The sequence below is a fragment of the Thunnus thynnus genome, chromosome 13, assembly GCF_963924715.1.
Source record: "Thunnus thynnus chromosome 13, fThuThy2.1, whole genome shotgun sequence".
Taxonomy (NCBI): Eukaryota; Metazoa; Chordata; class Actinopteri; order Scombriformes; family Scombridae; genus Thunnus; species Thunnus thynnus.
In genome coordinates, this window is record NC_089529.1 from 15,303,907 (window position 1) to 15,324,105 (window position 20,199).

General features: G+C 40.8%; 2 protein-coding genes across 4 annotated transcripts; one reads left to right on the forward strand and one right to left on the reverse strand.

Moving 5' to 3' along the window:
* Positions 1-2,291: 2,291 nt before the first annotated feature.
* On the forward strand, positions 2,292-15,520 carry supt20 (SPT20 homolog, SAGA complex component). 3 transcript variants are annotated; one of them, XM_067608230.1, is made up of 24 exons: positions 2,292-2,444; positions 2,950-3,045; positions 3,233-3,268; positions 3,430-3,555; positions 4,241-4,367; positions 4,486-4,589; positions 4,770-4,886; positions 5,055-5,108; positions 5,486-5,625; positions 5,831-5,987; positions 6,258-6,314; positions 6,455-6,532; positions 7,385-7,554; positions 7,638-7,670; positions 7,784-7,895; positions 8,255-8,360; positions 9,065-9,220; positions 9,826-10,138; positions 10,271-10,383; positions 10,818-10,873; positions 11,424-11,534; positions 12,509-12,599; positions 13,312-13,400; positions 14,548-15,520. In XM_067608230.1, exons 2-24 carry the CDS (start codon positions 3,043-3,045, stop codon positions 14,692-14,694), a joined length of 2,496 nt encoding a protein of 831 aa, XP_067464331.1. In that variant the 5' UTR covers positions 2,292-2,444; positions 2,950-3,042; the 3' UTR covers positions 14,695-15,520. The 3 variants fall into 3 exon arrangements, with proteins under 3 accessions (XP_067464331.1, XP_067464330.1, XP_067464332.1); XM_067608229.1 differs by having other exon boundaries at positions 2,293-2,444; positions 10,268-10,383; XM_067608231.1 differs by lacking the exon at positions 13,312-13,400 and having other exon boundaries at positions 2,293-2,444; positions 10,268-10,383.
* On the reverse strand, positions 15,505-19,114 carry exosc8 (exosome component 8). The gene is made up of 11 exons (XM_067608232.1): positions 19,044-19,114; positions 18,595-18,631; positions 18,374-18,437; positions 18,212-18,285; positions 18,057-18,102; positions 17,385-17,490; positions 17,216-17,261; positions 17,018-17,114; positions 16,613-16,733; positions 16,410-16,516; positions 15,505-15,719 (listed from the first exon to the last, which is right to left on the reverse strand). The coding sequence occupies exons 1-11, from the start codon at positions 19,058-19,060 to the stop codon at positions 15,601-15,603; spliced, it is 834 nt and encodes a 277-aa protein (XP_067464333.1). The 5' UTR covers positions 19,061-19,114; the 3' UTR covers positions 15,505-15,600.
* Positions 19,115-20,199: the final 1,085 nt, after the last annotated feature.

Here is a 20,199-nt window from a genome sequence, read left to right on the forward strand (position 1 = left end):
GTTGAGATTTATTTCTGAAAGTCCCCCTTCATTCAGAAATGTGATTTTCTTCTTGCTCCTACAGTTGAATGTTTGAGCTTCAGAATGTTGTCAGTTCAGAGTTCTAACATTCAGCTACTGAAAGTGGAAAATTTCTTTGTGCTCATTGAAAATCAAATTTTAAGGGGCGGCATACGAGCACAATTTGTGACATCACAGCTAGTTTGGAAGTCAATCCTGATGTAATATTCAACTTACATAAGTGTGATGTGCAAAACCTGAAGTCTCCACTGTGTTTAGGCTACACTGAGAATGGACTTGAAGTAGGAGGATACTTATGTCCAGCAGTTAAACTTTGGAAATTAAAAATATTTGCATATTTATAAATTCTGGAATTTTTAATAAGGTTGAAGGTGTAGATGTAAACTTAAGGATTAAGATTTTATGTGTGTGTTTGTGTGTGTGTGTGTGTGTGTGTGTGTGTGTGTGTATGAAAAAAACATATCAGACACCCAAGGTGTCTGAGCAATGGCGCAAGTAGAGATAATTCATCCCCATTATTCAATTTGCAGGAGCAAAGTTATAATTTTGCAATCCCACTTTTTGTCTTTTTAAAAGACAAAAAGTCATACAGTCCCTGCAATCAGATGATTATATTTAAGCAGCCTATATCAATGATCATTTTACTGTTTTCAGCAAAATCAAACAAAATCAAAATCAACAAAATCACACATTGTTGGAATGTGTGATTGGAATTCATTAACTGCAATCATTGACTGATAATATAACATAGGAAAAGATAGGCTAGCGTATGTTGAATGAACCTGCCAAACTTTAAATTAGCTAAAAGTAAGATTGTACTGTCACCAAAATGCTGAACCGATTTGCAAGTCAACATTAGCTTTGCCAGCCCGCGCACCTAACGTTAGCTCGCTGATTGGACAGCATTTGGCTGTTTGCAAAGGAATCGAATCAGAGTTGCCTCTTTTAAAGGACCAGTATATAGGATTTAGAGGTGTCTAGCGGTGAGGTTGCAGATTGCAACCAACTGAATACCCCTTCCCTCCCCCTCCTCTTTCAAAGTGTGTAGGAGGACCTATGATGGCCACAAAACACGCAAAAAACATGAAAGGCCCTCTCTAGAGTCAGTGTTTGGTTTGTCTGTTCTCAGCTACTGTAGAAACATGGCGTTGCAACATGGTGGCCTCTGTGGAAGAGGACCTGCTCCCTATGTAGATATAAAGGGTTCATTATAAAGTGTATAAGGTGAAAGGTGTAAGGTGATTATACACTAATGAAATCATATTTATGGATAATATGTACCATTTCTGCCAATATTTCTGCCAGTTGATCCCTCTAAATCTCACACACAGTTTGGCCAACTCGCACGCATTAACTGTGAGACTCACGCAACTGACACTTTTCACATACTCTCAGGCCATATGTCCATTTTCAAATTCAATCAAACTATTCTTGATGCATTGTAGGTTTTCATAGCACCCTCAATCTAACTAATCTTAACTAGTGCAGGTGGCTGTTTCTTGACTTAATCCAAGAGGTTAGGTGGTGTAGAAATGCAGGAAATTTGTTTTAAATTACCTTTTTTTTCTAGGGGAGGACCCCCAGATGCCCCCGCCAATTAGAATCTTTCCAAGTTTACTCCTCCATTTTAAAATATAACCAGGCACCCGTGTCAGACACAAATTATTATTCAAAGTAAAGTATTTTATATATATCTTAAAACATGTCTGTGAATGACACCGATCACCCCCTCAATCCACACTTCACACTACTGGCGTCTGGACGTAGATACAGGACTCTGAAATGGAGAAGAGCTTGCTTTGGCAGAAGTTTTGTCCCTTCTGCCATAGGAGCACTAAACAAACTGACTTATTTGTGTGTGTGTAATACATGTATACTTGTTGGGATACAGGCGCTGGAATAAATGTATTTATGTATCTGTATGTATATCTGTACCTTGTGGTGAGGTTATCTGTATGTTTCTGTGTACATACAAGCTGTGAAAACAAATTACCTGCTGCACAATAAAGACGGTATCTATCTATGTCTGGAGGGGATCTTTAATTAAGAACCAATTGTATTAATTCATAGGCAGTTACAAACAACAGGCAATTACTCAGCAAAATACCTGCGCATACCTCATAAATGTGCACATTCTCTCGGTGCAAGGGGGCCAACAATGGACGTATAATAAGATCTTATAATACATCCGTGGGGCCAACACGTCTCAAAGTTGTCCCTATTGATCAGACATTGATCAGCAGCATCACTTGTAATAAAGGCACTTGATGTGGCTCCGCCCCCCGCTGCCCAAACCGGAAGTTTAGCTGTTGTTGTCACACTGGAAGAAAATGGCTGCTGCTCCGACTTTTTTTCAATGAAGACACAATTTCATTTCGTTTTCTTGCATTGGAGCTACAGTCGACCGCTATGCAATCCAGAAGGCAAGTCCATCCTGCTCGTTGAGATTGACGTCGCTTTATCGGTTTGTTTCCCAGACGACGTGACATCATTAGCGTAGCTGGTAACTTGCAGCTTGCCCAGGAACGGGCTAGCATGCTAACGTTAGCCATGTTAGCCTCAACGGTCAGGCGTCAACGAGCTTGTTGCTATTCAGCCACTCTCTTCCCTGAGCTTACAGTCACCAGAGTTCACTAACCCTTGCTAAGCAGTTTTAGCCACTCTGAGACAGATTGTGCATGTATTCACTTTGCTGAACTATTCGGAATATAGTCAAAGGATGAAACAACTTTGATGAGACAGTTTCGCTCGTCAGTCTTCTTAGCTGTTTGTGTGTGTGGCATCTGATTGAGTGCCAGCCAGGTTATTTGGCATCAGTGCTGTCTTAACAACCTGGCAGTCACTCCGACTGTATCTGTGTTTATTTATCTGCCCTCTGCGTTTGTTTGACCATGCTGCGTGCGATACGTCTGCTGTGTTGCTGTGCAGGGTGTGAATGGTCACTATAGGAAGGTGACAGTGTGGGGCAGAAAGGACAGCATCGTCTACCGTCACTCGCCTTGCAGCTGGCGGTGGACCACAATGGTAAGTTTTATCTCTTTTAGGTTTCATTTATCTCTGCATATTCAGTGGACATCCAGTGATGTTTTATGCCAGATGAATAAAATATTGCAATAAAACAAGCACCAGGTCCGGCATAGCTTTTTTTTCCATTCAGGAGTTTCCATTGTGACTATTTGTGTTTCATTTTACTCTTCATTATTCCCCTCAGCAACAAGTTTTGGAATATGCATTGGATCGAGCCGAGGTAAAACCTGTTATTTCAGTTTTGTAGGTTTGTAGAAAGATAAAGGAATAGTGTTTTCTCAAGTGTATCCCTGTGCACCTATTGCATGCACTAGGCATTGATCATGCTAGTCAGGCACTATATATCACATTTGTTAATGCAGTGTGTTATCTCTTATTCAGTACATTGTTGAAAGTGCTCGACAACGACCAGCCAAAAGAAGAATATCTTCAGGCGGGAGGAAGAGTTTGTATCAGAAACTCTATGAGTTGTACATAGAGGAATGTGAGAAAGAGCCAGAGTTAAAGGTTTGTATTATACAACTTTACCCTCTGTTATAACTAGGTAATTATGGCTACTCATGGAAACCTTGTTCATTCCAATCTATAGTGAATGAGTGGGGGGGGGAGCGATTAAACTGTGTTGTTACTGATTTCTAACATGCACAGGTTAATTTGCATTGAATAAATTTAAAGTTTATCAAGGCAAGAAGTTATAAGCAATAGATTGTTTTTGCAACTTTGCATTTTTTGCATAGTTTGTTTTTTATGAACTGGAATAGGCAAATTAAATGGTCTGAATGTATTTGTTTAAGTTGTGCTGTCAGGTTGATAAGTAAAATTGGTGTTTAATCAACATGGACATCACCCAAATAATTAAATGTAAGTTATATGGCATGTGTTGTAACAATTCAGTCACAGGGACGCTCCAGGCCCACATATATTTGCAAATATGTGAGATATATTTAATTTTATAAAAACAAAACATTGTCAGTCCTTGTTATGTTTTATTTTTTAAAGCATATAAAACAGTACTATTACTGTACTAGTACTAGTTACAACCATAACTTAAGGTAAACATGAATTAAAAGCCACAATATATATTTTCTCCTATATTGTTGTCATAACTGTGTGAGATTTGTATTGCTAGTACGAGGGATTTGTCTCATATATGTATGTGTGTTTTGGGGGTTTTTTTGTTGCTTTTCTGAAGAATTTGAGGAGAAATGTGAATCTACTGGAGAAGCTGGTGTCTCAGGAGTCTGTGTCATGTCTGGTGGTCAACCTGTACCCTGGGAATGAAGGCTATTCTCTAATGCTCAGGGGCAAAAATGGGTCTGGTAAGAGAAGTCAATAAAACAATTACCTAAGTCTATTCAGTCAACCCAGTTGAGTTTTTCTGATCTGTGTATCACATTTGCTCCATATGTAACACACATGTTTGCTCTTGCTTACTAGATTCTGAAACCATCCGTTTGCCATATGAAGAAGGAGAACTGCTGGAGTACCTGGATGCTGAGGAGTTGCCTCCTATTCTGGTAGATCTGTTGGAGAAATCACAGGTGTGTATGCTCATCTGCACATATACAAAATGTACATACACATGTGCATAAAGCATTTGGAAGATTTTAAAATGTTTTCAATTGTTTCAACAGTAAATTTAAGTTTAAAAATTATGTGATGTGAGATTACACTTCAAGTATCTTGAAGTATACTCATGCAACATGTGTATTGTGTCTCAGGTGAACATCTTCCACTGCGGCTGTGTAATAGTAGAGGTGAGAGACTACAGGCAGTCTGGTAATACCAAGATGCCCACCTATCAGAGCAGACACATCCTGCTGCGGCCAACCATGCAGGTAAACCAACAGAATGTGTGGAAAAGCTCTCTCACATAGGCCGAAACAATATGCAAATGCTATTTGAGCAAATGTGATGTTTGACCTGGAATGAGTGATTAACCTACATTTAACCTTTAATTTACAATGGAAATGCTGAGGTTTTTTAATCTGTTTTTTGCTCTGCAGACTTTGATCTGTGATGTCCATGCCTTGACCAGTGACCACCACAAGTGGACACAGGTAAAGCGTCAGCACGAATGCTATGAAACATTTTCATGGATAAATTCAGTCATACTTGCAAATATGTTCTTATTTTCCTAGCTCTGTAATAGAGTGCTTCAAGCACATCTCAGGTCTCTATTAGCGATCCAGCCATGAGAAGTGAACATTAGCACAAGTGATTTAAAATATGCAAAACAATACAAGATAAAATACAATTATTTGTCCTGCTTTTTCTATACTCTTTCTTCCTCTGGAGCACTGTTGACGTTATTGCCTTAGCCAGTGAAAATGTTCTTGACCATAGCATTTGGCTGTCCTCCCCTGTGCCTTGAGTCCTTTTAGCATTAGCACATTGCGCAGGTGTTTTCTGTAGCAATCTTTTTTCTCTGCTTTAGGATGACAAATTACAGCTGGAGAGTCAGTTGATTTTGGCAACGGCCGAACCTCTGTGCCTGGACCCCTCCATTTCTGTCACCTGCACAGCCAACCGCCTGCTCTACAACAAGCAGAAAATGAACACTCGCTCCATGAAACGGTACTTGACGCACTCACACGCTCACCAGGGATGGAGTCAACTCATTTTGAATTCAGTCACGCCAGGAAATAAACGCTCATTTACGAATGTTTTTCTTTTTAGTGAAAGAGCTGAGAATGAAAGTTTGGTGATTGTGAAAAGAAAAAGTCACTTAATAAAAAAAATTGATCATTTTAAAGACACACATTCTTTGTTTATATTTTAGGTGTTTCAAGAGGCACTCTAGAGCTGCACTGAACAGGCAGCAGGAACTGTCTCACCTGCCCATGCCACCGCAGCTACGACTCTACGACTACCTACAGAGGAGGAAGGAGAGAAAACCTGTTCCTGTCATAGACCTGAAGATCTCCAAGGTCGGAAACGTAAGTAGTCACCGTACGCCCAATTTGACTAGCATATATACACTGCATACGAAACATACGCTGACAACTATTTGGTTGATCTCACTCTATAAAAATTGTTTACCTACGTGTCCACCCACCTGTTTACTATGCGCTGTTGAGAAAAGTCTCTTATCCTACTACAGTATAGGTCAATGCATGCCGTCGTAGTGCCCTCTTATTTTTGCTCATACCTCTCTGTTTTTCCTGTGCTGCTGTCGCCCCGGCTTCTTGGCTGTCATCGATTCGCAGTGTGTTGACATGTGGAAGCAGAACAACTGCCAACTAAGTGTACCGAAGGAAATTGATGTAAGTAGCGCAGTGTTACTCTATAACACTGTCACTTAAATACTTGAGCCAACACCGCTTAAAAAGCACTAAACTCAAAGTCTGGCAGTTATAATGTAGCGGATAACAAACCAGATGGATTTGCCTGTATGTTGTTCTAGGTGGAAAAGTACGCTGTGGTTGAGAAATCCTTGCAGCTGGAAGACTCTCAGCCCACTACTGTGATTTGGCCTGCTGAGGTAAGCGTGACAGGAGCATTAACACTCTCTGAGGGTACAGATCAATAATGGCTGTTTGCTGTTAGAAATAGAGAAGGATAAGTTGTGTTTAATGTATAATTCCCTACAAAGAAAATGACACAAAGGAAAAAGTGTTGTTTCAATCCCCTGCATTGTCCAAAATTACTACTCAGCCTCTTGGTTTTTGCACACAGAAATATTTTCCAAGTGGTTGAACCAACAGTTTCCTTTTTGATGGTCAGCTGCAAATACTATCGTGCTCAACCCACAAAGCTGCCGTAAATGTGGAACCGCTCTGAATTTCACACATGTTTCCGCATTTCTGGGGGGAAAAAAAGAACCATCCTCAACTGCAGATAGACTGTTTCAGGGACATTGTTTCTTTCCATAAATGGTGCTGGTCTATTTTTCACATATGTCCAGCATACTTCATCCCTCATGAAAGTCAATGAGATGCAGGGTAATATTTTGTGGGTGCTGGGCCTTAAACAGGTGGTTCTAGACAAAGGCAGGATCGTGAGACTAGTTGCTAAACTGAACATTAGTGTTTGTGACTAGAAATTATATAAAACTTAATCTTTTCTCTCAGTTTACCCCTTCCTTTGCTTTCTCCTCTTCTGCATTCTCTCACCCTGTCTTGATATATTTTCTTTAATGTTGGGTAAAGTGAAAAATATTCATGAAAACCAATTAAGCAATACTTTTGCCAACACCTCTGTGTTCAGTCACCACTGAACCATGACTTCATAGCTGCCCTCTTCTGAAGTTTGGCAACAACATGACATGAATTTTATTCCGCATGTCATGCAAACCTCCCTCATTCAGCTGTCTTTGTCCACTTTTTACACACAGGAAGTTGTAGATGATTACACGTTTGAGTGTGAGGTCGGGGGTCAAGCCCAGAGGACCAAGGTGTCTATCTTCCAGTCGATGGGAGACCCGCTGGTGTACGGGAAGATCTACTGTGCTAAAGAATCAAAGGCAGAGGAGGACAGCACAGACTTAAAGCTCATACATCCCCCGTAAGGACAACCTCTGAGATAAATTCAGTACACATGACTGAATATAAAACTCCACTCTGAAGTCTCTTTTGTCTCATTCACAGGTTTCTCATAGGCTCAAAGATAGACGCAGACCGGTAAGTCACCTTTGTTTGCTTTAGTTGGGATGTTAATCATGTCCGAATACACGGTTTTAGGGATTTGCTGTTGGAGAGCATGGTATACATTATGTGTTGTATCTGTGTTACAGGTTTCTTACTCAGTACAAAGGAGTATATGAGAGAGATGTGAAGTGTCAGGTCAAAATGTCCCATAACTCAGGCAACGTGGGACAGGGGCCTCCCTCCCCCAACAAAGATGAGGTAAGTGCAGCCATGCATTGGTGAATGAAGAGTGCGAAGCTTCTCTGGGTTTGTGGAATTTAACTTTCGAATAGAAGCTGAAAGAAATTGACACCTTAACCAGGGAGTTAAAAAAGATGTGGTTCATCTTCAGCTTCATCTTACCTTTTCTGACATTGATTTTGTTTTTGTTGATGAAACACAGATTAGAATTTCCTTAATAAATTTAACTTAGATTTTTTTAAAGTAAAAACCATGAGCCTAATGAGCACTCTTAATTAAAGATTGACCGTGCTCTTGTGATTTGCAGTCTGCATTGTTGAGAAAATTACTTTTGTGATGCACTGTGGCTAACAAACTGCTTAAAATGTCATCCGCAGGGTGATGGTATTTCTCCACTGGTCCAGACGTCTGTGTTGGGAAAAGGGGTGAAGCACCGCCCCCCTCCCATCAAACTGCCTTCAGTATCAGGCAGCAGCTCCTCAGGTACATCTACTACCTCTGACAATGAGAAAGCGCAAACTTGTAGTGGCTTTACATCACCCCAGAGAGCATAAGCAGTATGGTAAAAAACGGCTACAGAAAGAAGGGGAAAAGTGATAAATAGCCTAATTTGTGAGTGTGTTTGTGTGTTTCCTCAATTGGAAAAACCTCACCAGTTGCTATCTATGGTACTCTTTCTCCTATGCACCCTTTCTCCTGGTGTTTGTTGAAAGGAATTCTGGAAATCATAGAAAATTTCAAACCAAAGTAGACATGACAGGTTGGTGGGAAAAGGTGCAACCACCAAACCTTAAATGGCAACACAAAAAAACTTCTGTACTGCATCAAAAATCATAGTTTGATTAACTTCAGCAGCACAGAAGTCTCAGAGTTACATTTTTCCTTTCGTGGCTAGCATTGAGACTGCAGGGGGATACTCAGGTCAGGTGGGGAAGGATTGACCCTGCAACACCTCTTGTTAAGATAAAGATCAAGACCAGGGCAAACATATATTGTGTAATTTACTCCAACAAGTTTATGAAGTTCTTAAATACGAAGTTATAGGGTTATAAAGTTATATTGCACATGGAGGGCTCTGTGTAAAATTGCCTCCTAACCAGGATGGATCCAGATCTGTTTAATACTCCCTGTTTATGATTGTGAAAAGGGTGCAGTACAGTATCTCATCTCCTCTTTTTTTCCATCAGGTAATCCATATAGTTCCCAAACCGCCAGTGGTCTACTCAAGTGTCCTACACCCCCTCCAGCCAAAAGCCAGTCTCTGAACAGGAAGCACTCAATGGAGCTGGGTCAGGTGGGCTTGCTGTCGCCCGCCTCCCTCTCCCCTATGGGCTCCACACAGAGTGAGTACAGCCGAGTCTGACTAACCGTTTGGTCGCTCGCTTTCATCAGACACAGTTGTGAGAATTAGTTGTGTTGGAATGTCTTCCATCAGCGCCTTTCAAGGCTTCCCAGTTTTCCAGCATTTGGGATTTTTTTTGACAAATTATGAAAAATGACTTTGACAAGGGTCCAAGTCTTAAGAAATATGGAAGAGGACATGAAAAGCACAAAACTACAGAGACGTTTCTGGACTTTAACAAGAACACGGAACATTGCATCACCACAACCTTTTTTTTCTTTAGTATTATGCGTTTTAACTAAAACCATCTGTTGTCTAAATTGTCACAAAACAGGGTGAAGTTTTGACAGCTTCATTATTAAAAATGTAACTTCTTAGCTGCATTTCAGGAAGATTAACTTCCATTAAGCCCAGCAGCCATTGTCATCAATTTAGCCACAAAAAAATTAAAAGAAAACATTTAATATACAGAAGTGTATAATTATATACACTCACTCATTATAATGTAATTTTATAAAGCTTTATAGGCATCACCTTCAATAGCAAGATATTGTCTGCGCTGTCTTAAATAGTTTTGTCTGTTTTGACACATTTTCAACACTTAAGGATCGGGGACCCCCAAGCCATCCACCCCCACACCCACCAACACGCCGTGCTCAACCCCACACCCCGCCGACTCCCTCAGCGCTCCTCTCTCGGTGACCCCGACCCCTTCAGACCCTCCCATGGTTCAGAGCCAGTCGCAGCCCACCCTCCTCACGCCTTTCGCCCAGCAGCAACTGGCTCTAAGTCAACCTCTGCCCGTAATGACCATTCCCCTGCCCACCATGGGTACATCCATCACCACGGGAACCACCTCGTCGCAGGTCATGGCCAACCCTGCGGGGCTCAATTTCATCAATGTGGTCAGCTCCGTCTGGTAAATATTGAACCGTCTTTGATATCTGTTCTCCACTTGAATCCTCAGCTTGTGTTTTGTGTCATTGTATCACAAACAGAACGATGCCACGCTGTCACTTTTCATGACCATCATTTGTTGTCTATGTAGCAGTCCTCAGACTTTGATGAGTGGCTCTAACCCCATGCTGGGTCCAGGCCTTAACTTGAGTGGAATCCTGCCATCTGGAGGCCTGATGCCCACCATGCAGTCCACAGCACAGACTGGTAAGAGATTTCATTGCCATGCCCGCTTATGTATTACTAGTACTATAATTAAATAAGAGCAGTTAAGACCAGCTGGGGGACATTAGGGTGATGAAGTGAGCATGGAGACTGCCCCTCAAATGAAATCCCCATGTTCTTTTGCATGATAATTAATTCCTACAAGCTACAGGACCCTGACCTTTGAATGGCATCCTAGAACATAGCCAGCCATTTGAAGCAAACCAGGAGCATGTGAGAATTTACTGTACTGCTGAAGGACATTTCAGAGGGTTGAACATATTGGCTGTTCGGGGGAATCAAAAAAGAGACTTTCACTTAAAAGACAGTCCACCCATGTGACCACAAAGTGACAGCGCCAACCTTTTGGAGCCTGCAGGAAAATTCTCAGTCTGTACTGTGCTGTCTGGTAAATGTAACTCTGATGTGTGTTCCAGGGAGTCCTTTTGGCCTGAACAGCAGTGCTGGGTTGAGACCACTGAACTTACTGCAGGTATAACTCGGCAATAATGTTAGTAGCATGCACTGAGTACATGTTGTTTAGAGACTCTGTCCCAATCCTGCACCTTTTGTGGAATAGCAATGAGCTGTGTGTGAATCAACTGCACAGCTTAATCTCCTCACACTTGTTTTCCTGTACTTCACTGCATATGCCATCGTTAACACCTTTATTTCAATTGGTCTAGTGCCATGAGGGCAAAAGCCTTTCCTGGTGGAGGTCAAGGAATAGTGGCAGAAGGAGTAATAATATATTATCTGAACACAAAAACAGCCTGCTTGTTGATCATCGCTTGTCCGATCCCCTTCATAGCCCTTTTGTAGTTCTGATATGTTGAAAGTGGTAATGGTTTAGTCACCCTGTGTTGTTTGATTGCTTTTGTTAATTCTCCCCTTTCCCTCTTGTTTGTTTTCGCTTTTTTGCGTACATGTGCATCATTCTACTCCATGTGCATCCCTTCCTTCATCCTCATCTCCGTGTCTGTTACTCCCCCTGCTTTTTGTTTGTTGGTGTATCTGTGTGTGTGCGCGTCTTACATCTCCAGATCCCCACTGGGCCTCTCATCTTTAACTCTCTGCAGCAGCAGCAGCTGTCTCAGTTCTCCCCACAGCAGAGTCAGTCAGCCACCTCCAGTCCTCAACAGCAGGGGGAGACGGTAAGTCACACTTTGCAATACACATGGACAGACTTAACAAAATGCATGTTAATTTGATGATTCTTTCATTTAGTGGTTTTGGACAGTTTGAGTTTAGTGTTTAAGGCAGAAAGACTTATAGTGTCTTCAGGGTAACTACACAACAGTATGTCAGAATGAAGTATACAGAGGAAAATGTTTGGAGTCCACAAAAACAGATTCCTTCATAGAGAAACTGAGAAATATGTAATAACCAAGACTAGCCATTTATCAACAAAACTGTGTTACCTGGCTTGGTTAGGGCGGTGTTAATAAGCCAAGAAACCAAAGTCAGTCAACAGTCATTACAGACCCTTACAAACCTGGGCTGTATGGAACAGAAGTCAGAAAATTAAGCCACAATAAAAAAAATAGGACCAAAAGCGTATTGACAAATATGGCTTCAGAGCAAGAATTTGAAATCGCTCGGGTCACCAAACTAAACTCCAGGCCTGAGTCTCAAAGGAAATTCTGTGGAATGACTGCGTGACAGCTTTCAAGATACTCTTTGACCTACAAGAGCAGGCTTGAACAAATTTGCAAGGAAGAACGGGGGAAATCCAGCAGTGCCGGGCTGATACTGACGTATTCAAGAATGCGTTTGATGAGAAGCCATAACCACTGCCAAAACATCTCATAACCACCTAATCACACAGGGCCTTCACTGTTCTGGACCCTCAGATGGGAATAAGCAGTATCATATTTTAAAAAATATTTTTTCCACGGTGTTCTTTTTTTGTTTTTATCTCTGATCTCTTATCATCTTCAACATTATTTTGCTTTGTAAAATACTTTGAATCCAAAAACATAGTGGTGTGCTCAAGAAACTTGTGCAAGTGCCTGAAGTTAACTTTCTTTAAACAAAACACAGTTGAATACAAGTGTTTAACATTATGGGGAGGCAAATGTGTGACGATGACCTTGCTGTCTTGTGTTACCTTTGACTTTCTTTGCAGGGCGAACAGGGGTCGGACCAAAGTTTAGGAAACCAGCAAACAGCGGTCATCAACCTGGGAGTCGGAGGCTTCATGTCTCCACAGGCAGCAGGTACGACCCACACACCAACACGCAGACAACCGAATACACACTAAACCCTCACAACCCTCTGTAAAAACATCTCTCTTCGTCACCTAACCTGTTTCAAAAACAAAATGACACCATGCCACTAACTAGTACTAATAAGATATATTTTACTAATGTATTTATTATTGTAATTACTGTACAGTAGGACTCATTGTCTTTAACTAAACCTGATCATTTTACTGAAGTTAGCCATTATCCCTCTTAATGGAGCATGTAACAACTGACAGGAGAGTCTCAATTTCCCCCTCTACTCTGCTACATTCTCCTTTTTTTTTTTTCTTTTCATCTATTGTTTTTCTTTTGCCCCCACCCTCATTTCTTCCCCCCTTGTCTTCCTGTCTTCCTTTTCAACCTCACTCTCGCCTTTCCCGGCTCACCCTGTTCATGCTTTTTACCCATAATCCAATGTCTATGCACACGGTCATTTCCCTGTGCCTCCCTGCAATGTTCCTTCTCTTTCTTTCACTCCTTCTCTTCTCTTTTTGTGTGGTTATGCACCCTCACCCCCTCCCCCCTCCTCCTCCTCCTCACTGTCCCCCTTTTTACCTGAATGTGCATTTTCTATCTTTATACTTAACTCCATTCCTCCTTCTGCTTCTCTCACTCTTGCTGTCACATCCTCCCTCTGGGGCTCCCTCTCTCCCCCTCCCCTCCTCCCCCCTCCCCTCCCCCTTAGTGCTGTCCCAGTTGGGCTGTGGGCTGGACGGGTCAGGGCCCCCGCTGCCTTCTCCAAGGCTTCAGCAGCAGCACCAGCCACAGATCCAAGTAATACAGCAACTTTAACATCTATATACACATATACATGTCTGTAGGAGCCAAATACTGAGGCAGTGGATAACTTTCTAGGAAAATAGATTCAACTCTGCCTTTATTTAGCTTTATTTAGTGCATACTTGTATGTCAAAGAATAAAAATAAAAGTTCTAAGAAGCTGAATTTTAAAGACTTTGAATATTTGAAACACTTAAATATTGTAAAGAAGCATTGAAGAATAATGAAAACATACTTTAGTCTAAATCTTTACTATTTTCTTCACCACTTGCCTTCTGGAATTTGTTTTTTTCTTTGTTGTAGATCCACACCATTTACTCCATTTTGTGTTGTATGTTTGGTTAATATGTTGTTTGACAAAGAACACAGCAGTCCCAGTACTCCCAGCAGCCCCAGACACCAGAGCTTGTCGCACTTTCCATGGCAATAACTAACAGTGTGTCGAACTGGGAGGCATGTTCTTACAAAGCACTTAGCGATCGGGTACATACTGTTGAAACTTTGCTGACTGCATCATGACAAATTACAGATGATAGGCTGCTACACTGTAAGCATGAACCGTAAGGTGTTAAAATACTTTTTTTTTTTTTTTTTTTTTTTTTTTGCCCAGTTGAAGTTGCTGACTTACTCAAAGCAGAAAGCACGGTTGCTAAGCTGCATGTCTGTTGTTGCTAAGGTCACAGCCAATAATTCTTTGTGTCTCCAGAACGCCACTGGTGCTGCTTGACTGTATCCTGCCTCACTCCCCAACACACCCCCGACCTGCCCCGACTCTGTATCTCTCTACCTTTCTCTCCCTCCCCTCTGCAACCCATTAACCACTCTTCTGTGTTTCTCTGCACACTCCTCTTTGTATGTCGAACCAGGCTTTAGTGTAGCTTCACTAATCCAACGCCACTCATAGACTGTCGACAACATACTGTAAAGCATTTTGCTGGAAATCTTAAAGGTAGTCTGATTCCAGTTTTCGGTGAGGGACTCTGCTGACTCTTTACCCCCCCTGCTGCAGATGCTTACACGTACTACCGCCTAAATAGAAGATCCACTGACAACAACATGCGTTATCTTGCTTGTAATAATGTACTGAAAGACCTTCTGATATTTTTTTTATTTTCTAATCTTTTTTTTTCTGCACCGGACAGTTGCAATTCTTGCAGCACCAAATGCAGCAGCAGCAAATGGCTATGGGAGCAGCAGCTCCTCAGGGGGGAGCGCCACGTCAACATACCGCCAGCCAACCAAGAAGTAAGAGGAAGAGAAGCACGCCGCAACCCCTCCCAAAGTCATGACAGACTAATATCACACTAAAAACCCTTCCCCCCAGCTACACAAGGACGTGAATGATCCATACTGTGCTCTTTGTCTGCCTCGTTGTGGAGACTGCAGACAAAAAAAAAAAAGACTTTTTTTTTTTTTTTTTTTTGTCCTTTCTGTTTGTCTTTTTCTAGCTGACGAATTTGTATGTAATGGTTGTCAGAGGTTTTGGAGAACCAAAACTGTGTCCACCATAGAGGATGGGGTGGGTTTTTTTAGAACAGGGGAGCCCTACACTTAAAGAACCTTTAGTGATATTTTTTGAGATGAAACGGAAAAAGATGGTTCTCGTAGGTAGCAGGCTTCCACAATAATACATTTCCCCTTCAGGAAGACTTTTCTCTATGGAGGCCCTGTGGACTGAGAGGATCGTTAATGCACATTCTCAGAGGATTCCTCGTGAGCCTGCCTGATCCTCCTGCCTCCGCTTGTTTGACCCCGGTAGAAACTGCCCTTTAAGCACGGATCCCAGCTGAGCTTACTGACACCAAACCCTCCACCTAACCATTACATGTGAAAATGCAAATTCTGATCTTGGAGTAGTGCCTGGGGGCAGCTCTCTACCTCTCAGTCTGTTGGAAGTCTTTCGTCTGTTAGCAATCCCGGCACAGGGCTCAAACCGAGGACTCGAGATCAACATGCAAGACGGTGTACCTGCTTTTGTACAGCACATTTTGAAAAGGCATTTTCCTTTTAATTAGCTCCGGAGCCATGAGCGTATTCTTACATCAACTGAGTGTGTGTGTGAGACATTTCTGGACACTGAGAAATAATTTTTTAAGCAGTCTTTGTCAGCAGTTTTATTGTTATTAAAAAAAAAAAGAATATATATTGACAGTGGAAAATACAGCTTTTAGATAAAAAGCGTTGTCTGGGACTCTTTATTGTGCCGTCTTCACACTGTGTATGACTTTGTCAATGAGTTTCTGGATCTCTTTCTGTCGTGCTGTCGCGCGGCTGATAAACTCCTGCAGCTTCTCCGCTGACAGTGACGTTCCACCTAAGCCAAAGGGAAAGATTAACAGTGATAACTTTTTTTTTTCTCCTTTCCATTCAACCTGACAGAAGAAAAGTTTATATTATTTTTCTTGATGCCTACGTACTACTGTCTGCCAGTTCTACAGTTGTAATCGGGATTCTGACTGACCACCATCCATTTGAGATTGAAAGAAAACGTTTAGGAAACAGCTGACCAAAGAAAAAAAACAAATCTACTCAACTAAAACTCACTACATGACACTATCTTTAAAGGTGCAAGTGAAAAAAAGAGCTGATTGACAGAGATGCTTGAGCACACTGCTGCCTCCAAAGCTCTATGAATTCTGGTAAGTGCCATTTTCATATGAATCTCTATAGAAATGCCAAAAACCAGCAACAGAAAAAGGACACAAGTGAAAATCTACGTATTCTATAAAGACATCTAATACTTAAAAATTGGTACAGCTTTTTTAGTTTTTACTAACAGCTCTGATTTAACCTTTTTTTTATGTTTTCTGACTCTAAAAATACTACTGAACTGCATACAGATGTCGAAATTAAGTCAAGATAAATAGGACCAATTGTAGAAAAAGAGCTTGAAAACGGGGAGCTCCTGTTGAGTTTTTCTTTGTGTGATTGATAAGAAATTGGAATCACACTGAGTATAAGGCGACACAGGGAGAGGTGAATCATCACAGACTTTGTTTCTGACCTGGTTTGTGTAAAGAGCAGAGTCGACCTTCTTCGTCCGTCACCACGGTGAGCTGAGCGGTCGACAGACACTCCTCCTCAGCTGTGGGGTCTACGATCAGTATGGAGCTGCGCAGGGAGGATTAACAAAAGATTTACATCACGCTTGTGAACGCAGAATACAGTTTTTATCCTGGTTAGACAAACTGAAAATGATTCACTTACTCATCGAAGATACAAAAGGAAGCACCGACTGGATGTTTGTGAATTTGCAGCCCTTGTCTCTTTTCTAAATTCACTTCTGGTCCACTTGTCTCTGTGTTGATGGTGACCTCTGGGAGTTGTGCTGTAGGGAGCAGAGAAATTGTGAAATTAATGAACTGATAAAAAAAAAGCAGCAACAGAGATGGAAGCTCCTTCTGGCCAACACCATAAAGAATGAGTTCACTAGATGACATGCAGAGATTAATAATTGTGGGAAAATCAATACGCTTACTGGATGAAAACAGAAGAATACCAAAGGTTTACATTACAATCACACCTCTGTGTTTCTAGTCATTTATGAACTCTGAAAGGGAAAAAAACTATTTGTTCTTGGCTTGAATCTGTTCAGTTCACTGCAGCACGTACTGTTCTTCAGGGCAGCCAGCAGGGCAATGATACAAGCATCCAACAGGTTCCCATCGTAGTCGAGACACATGATGTCGCAGTACAGCACCCAGCAGAGCTACAACCGGAACGAGCAGAATCAGGACCATCGATCCAACATTCACAACGATCAACAATCTTGACTACACCAGCGTTACATGCGTGTTTTTCTGGACTTACCTTTCCTCTTTCAATGCACAAGTCCTCTGTCTGGATCACTTCAGAGCTACAACATCCATATAAAAACAAACTTAGGGTTAGTAAAAGCAGTGGCAGACGTTAGGTGAGTCAACACACCTGATGTTGCTGTGAAATGAAAATTTAAGAAATGTGGATAAGTCAGTCGTACCTCTCGATTACATCAGCGATGAATTGGCTGGCGGATTGGGCTTGTTCTCCTGGTGGGCCCGGCCGAAACCGAGAGGAACACAGAGGCGGCAGGTCCACGTTGGGTACTAGCGTTGGGTAGCAAAGCACACAAATTGAAAACATTAAACTAACACAATTTTTGCTCCTGGATAGTAGGTGTTATTTCCTAATTGCATATGCCTAAAAAATATAGAAAATTTCTGTTATTCCCTTCAAACTTTGCTTTTGTGATGGGAAACAGACGCATTTGCACATTTTCATTCATATAAGTCAGAAAAACATGAAACAAAATGAATGTGTTTATATTAAAGTTATACAAAAGTGACCACAAAAGATTTAGAAGGGAGTAGTTTTTCTGAGATTCATGATTATACTGTGAATCACTTTCATATAGTCTCCCATCATCATATCCAGCGATTCTTATGCTGTTTTTTCTGACTTTATATGAATGAAAATGTGCAAATTCACCTGTTTTCCCATTGGAAATAGATAAATATAAATCAAGAGGCATATATTTTTGTTTGAATGAAACAATGCCATGGAAAACTATCACTGAAGTCAAAATGTCCAAAAAGCTACAAATATAAAAGTCCATATTCAATCAATATATTAAATTTTCAATCAAAATCTGATACCCTCCTACCGTACTCACCTATATAACCTTTTCCTGGTGCCTCCACTGTAGGGTTTGCCAGCTCCTGCATATAAACACATGCAACAAAGTGAGGCTTTGTCTCTTCATCATTAAACATCTGTTCACTTCATTTAAAAATGAGGTCTTGAACAGCTGCATTTACGATCATTTACCGCTTTGATCCCACAGATGACTGTAGTGTTTCCAACCTTAACCAGCGCTGAGCCGTCTGCTGTGGATATGGAGCCTGTACAGAGCAGCCAGGCAGATAAAATGATGAAAACACAGTTAATGCATCATTTACTGTAGAGGTGATCATCAACACTGTGCCTCACCTATGTTTAGTGTTGTTGCTCTGAATTCTGACAGATCCCGTCCATCAGGTCGACAGTTTTCTTTCTGGAAAGGAGGAAAAGTTTGAAGATGGTTAGATGATGTTATATGACAGCAGTGACGTTAACGATTAATTGCAAATCACATCCGGTAACTCAGCAGATCAAGCTTATATCAACTGTGAGCTGAAGGCGGACAAATGTTTAGTGTTTTAATTACTTACCAGGAAGCTCCTGTGGTACTCCAGAGGCTCAGCAGTCCTGCAAGTGTTAAAGTTGACAAGAAAAGGAAGGAGGAAGAAGAAGTTATTGGCTTACAGAGGCTGAAGCAGTCATAGATTTACTCATCAGTAGTGACGGATGCTGTTCATTCGCTTGTTCAGAAATAAACAGTTACAAACTCCTGCGATCAGATCAGTGACAACAGGACGGGATGTTGGCTGTTTTTTTGTCTTGGAGCAGCTGAACTCTTCAGCAGTCTGATATATAGTTTATGTATTGACACAGTTACTCTGAGCAGCAGAATAAAATCCGGTTCTAACGAAAACCCGCGTTGTTTTTCTAACAGAGGTCAATGATCAGGTTTAATGTAGCGCTGCTGATGGATTCATTTCGGAGCTAAAGATAACACTTCTTCTAAAAAATGTGTAATTTTCGATAAATACACTCTTACTTGAAACCAGCCGCCATGATGTTTTGATTGACCACATGGGTTTGGTGTAATGCTACGGTAGCCGATAGGATGAAACACGCCAGTTTCAAATGTGATTCCGCTAACATAAATGCCCCTTACATTTATAATAAATAATAATAATGATGATGAATTTAATGTGTACTGCACTTTTCATTCGCAGTACCGTAAAAATCCAATCTCCACAAACAGGATCGATCGGCTAGATTGGCTTATCGAAACAAAATATCACTGTACTCCAAATATTTGAAATATTAAAAAACACATTATTTGACAGTTGGGTTAAAATAATATTCTGCTGGTATCACAGTTGGTTATGTGCTCTTAGGCCTACACTGAAGACATTTGGTATTCCAGTAACTGCACGAGCAGATTATTTGATGCAATACATTCAAGTTTTTTTAAGACTGCTGCAAAGTTGATTTGATTTCATTTATCCAACAAACCCATTTCTAAAGAGTAGAAGCAACATCTCAATCCTGTGGATTTTGTGATATTGGCACAGAAATAATTATGAATGTGGAATTTTCTCGGATTGATGTGGAACATGTCTGAAATTTTTTGTGGGACTAAGATTCAATTACAGAAAAGAGATGTATTGTATTGTATGATAAAAAGACAATGACAGAAGTCATTATATTTTTATTTAAATGGTGAGTTTTATATCCATAAACGTAAATGATCACCAGTTCTAGGTGAGACCACTTATGCAGTGTTTCAAAGTAATGTAAAGTCTTGATGGTACTCTGATTCTCCATCCATGGACAAAATATTTTCTTTTCTTTTTTGTGTATTCTTTGTGGTTTGAATGACTTTGTACAAACCAAATGAAGTTGTTAAAAATATAGAAAAATAAATAAATAACTAAACAACCAATCTTTTCAGTTTTTACAAGCTTTCTAATCTTAATTAAGGATTCAGAAATGTGTGTGACAACATATTTGTAGTTGCCTATTTGTATAAGGAAGTAGGAGTTCCAGAAAAACTGGATGAGCTCTGAGGTTTTCCAAAATAATTTGGAAAAAAAGCTATCTATCTATCTATCTATCTATCTATCTATGTGAATGTCCCCAGCACACTACTCAAATGCAGAAAGGATCCTCGAACTAACACCTAAATTGAATGCTGTTTTAATTAA

What these genes read in the sequence shown, in the direction of transcription:
- supt20 (XM_067608229.1), top strand. An exon ending in AGAAAGAGCCAGAGTTAAAG is followed by an intron (nt 3,556 to 4,240) that starts GTTTGTATTATA and finishes GCTTTTCTGAAG; the next exon opens with AATTTGAGGAGAAATGTGAA. An exon ending in TTAAAGCTCATACATCCCCC is followed by an intron (nt 7,555 to 7,637) that starts GTAAGGACAACC and finishes TCTCATTCACAG; the next exon opens with GTTTCTCATAGGCTCAAAGA.
- exosc8 (XM_067608232.1), bottom strand. An exon ending in AGCAACAACACTAAACATAG is followed by an intron (nt 18,286 to 18,373) that starts GTGAGGCACAGT and finishes TGCTCTGTACAG; the next exon opens with GCTCCATATCCACAGCAGAC. An exon ending in GCTGGCTGCCCTGAAGAACA is followed by an intron (nt 16,734 to 17,017) that starts GTACGTGCTGCA and finishes TGCTCCCTACAG; the next exon opens with CACAACTCCCAGAGGTCACC.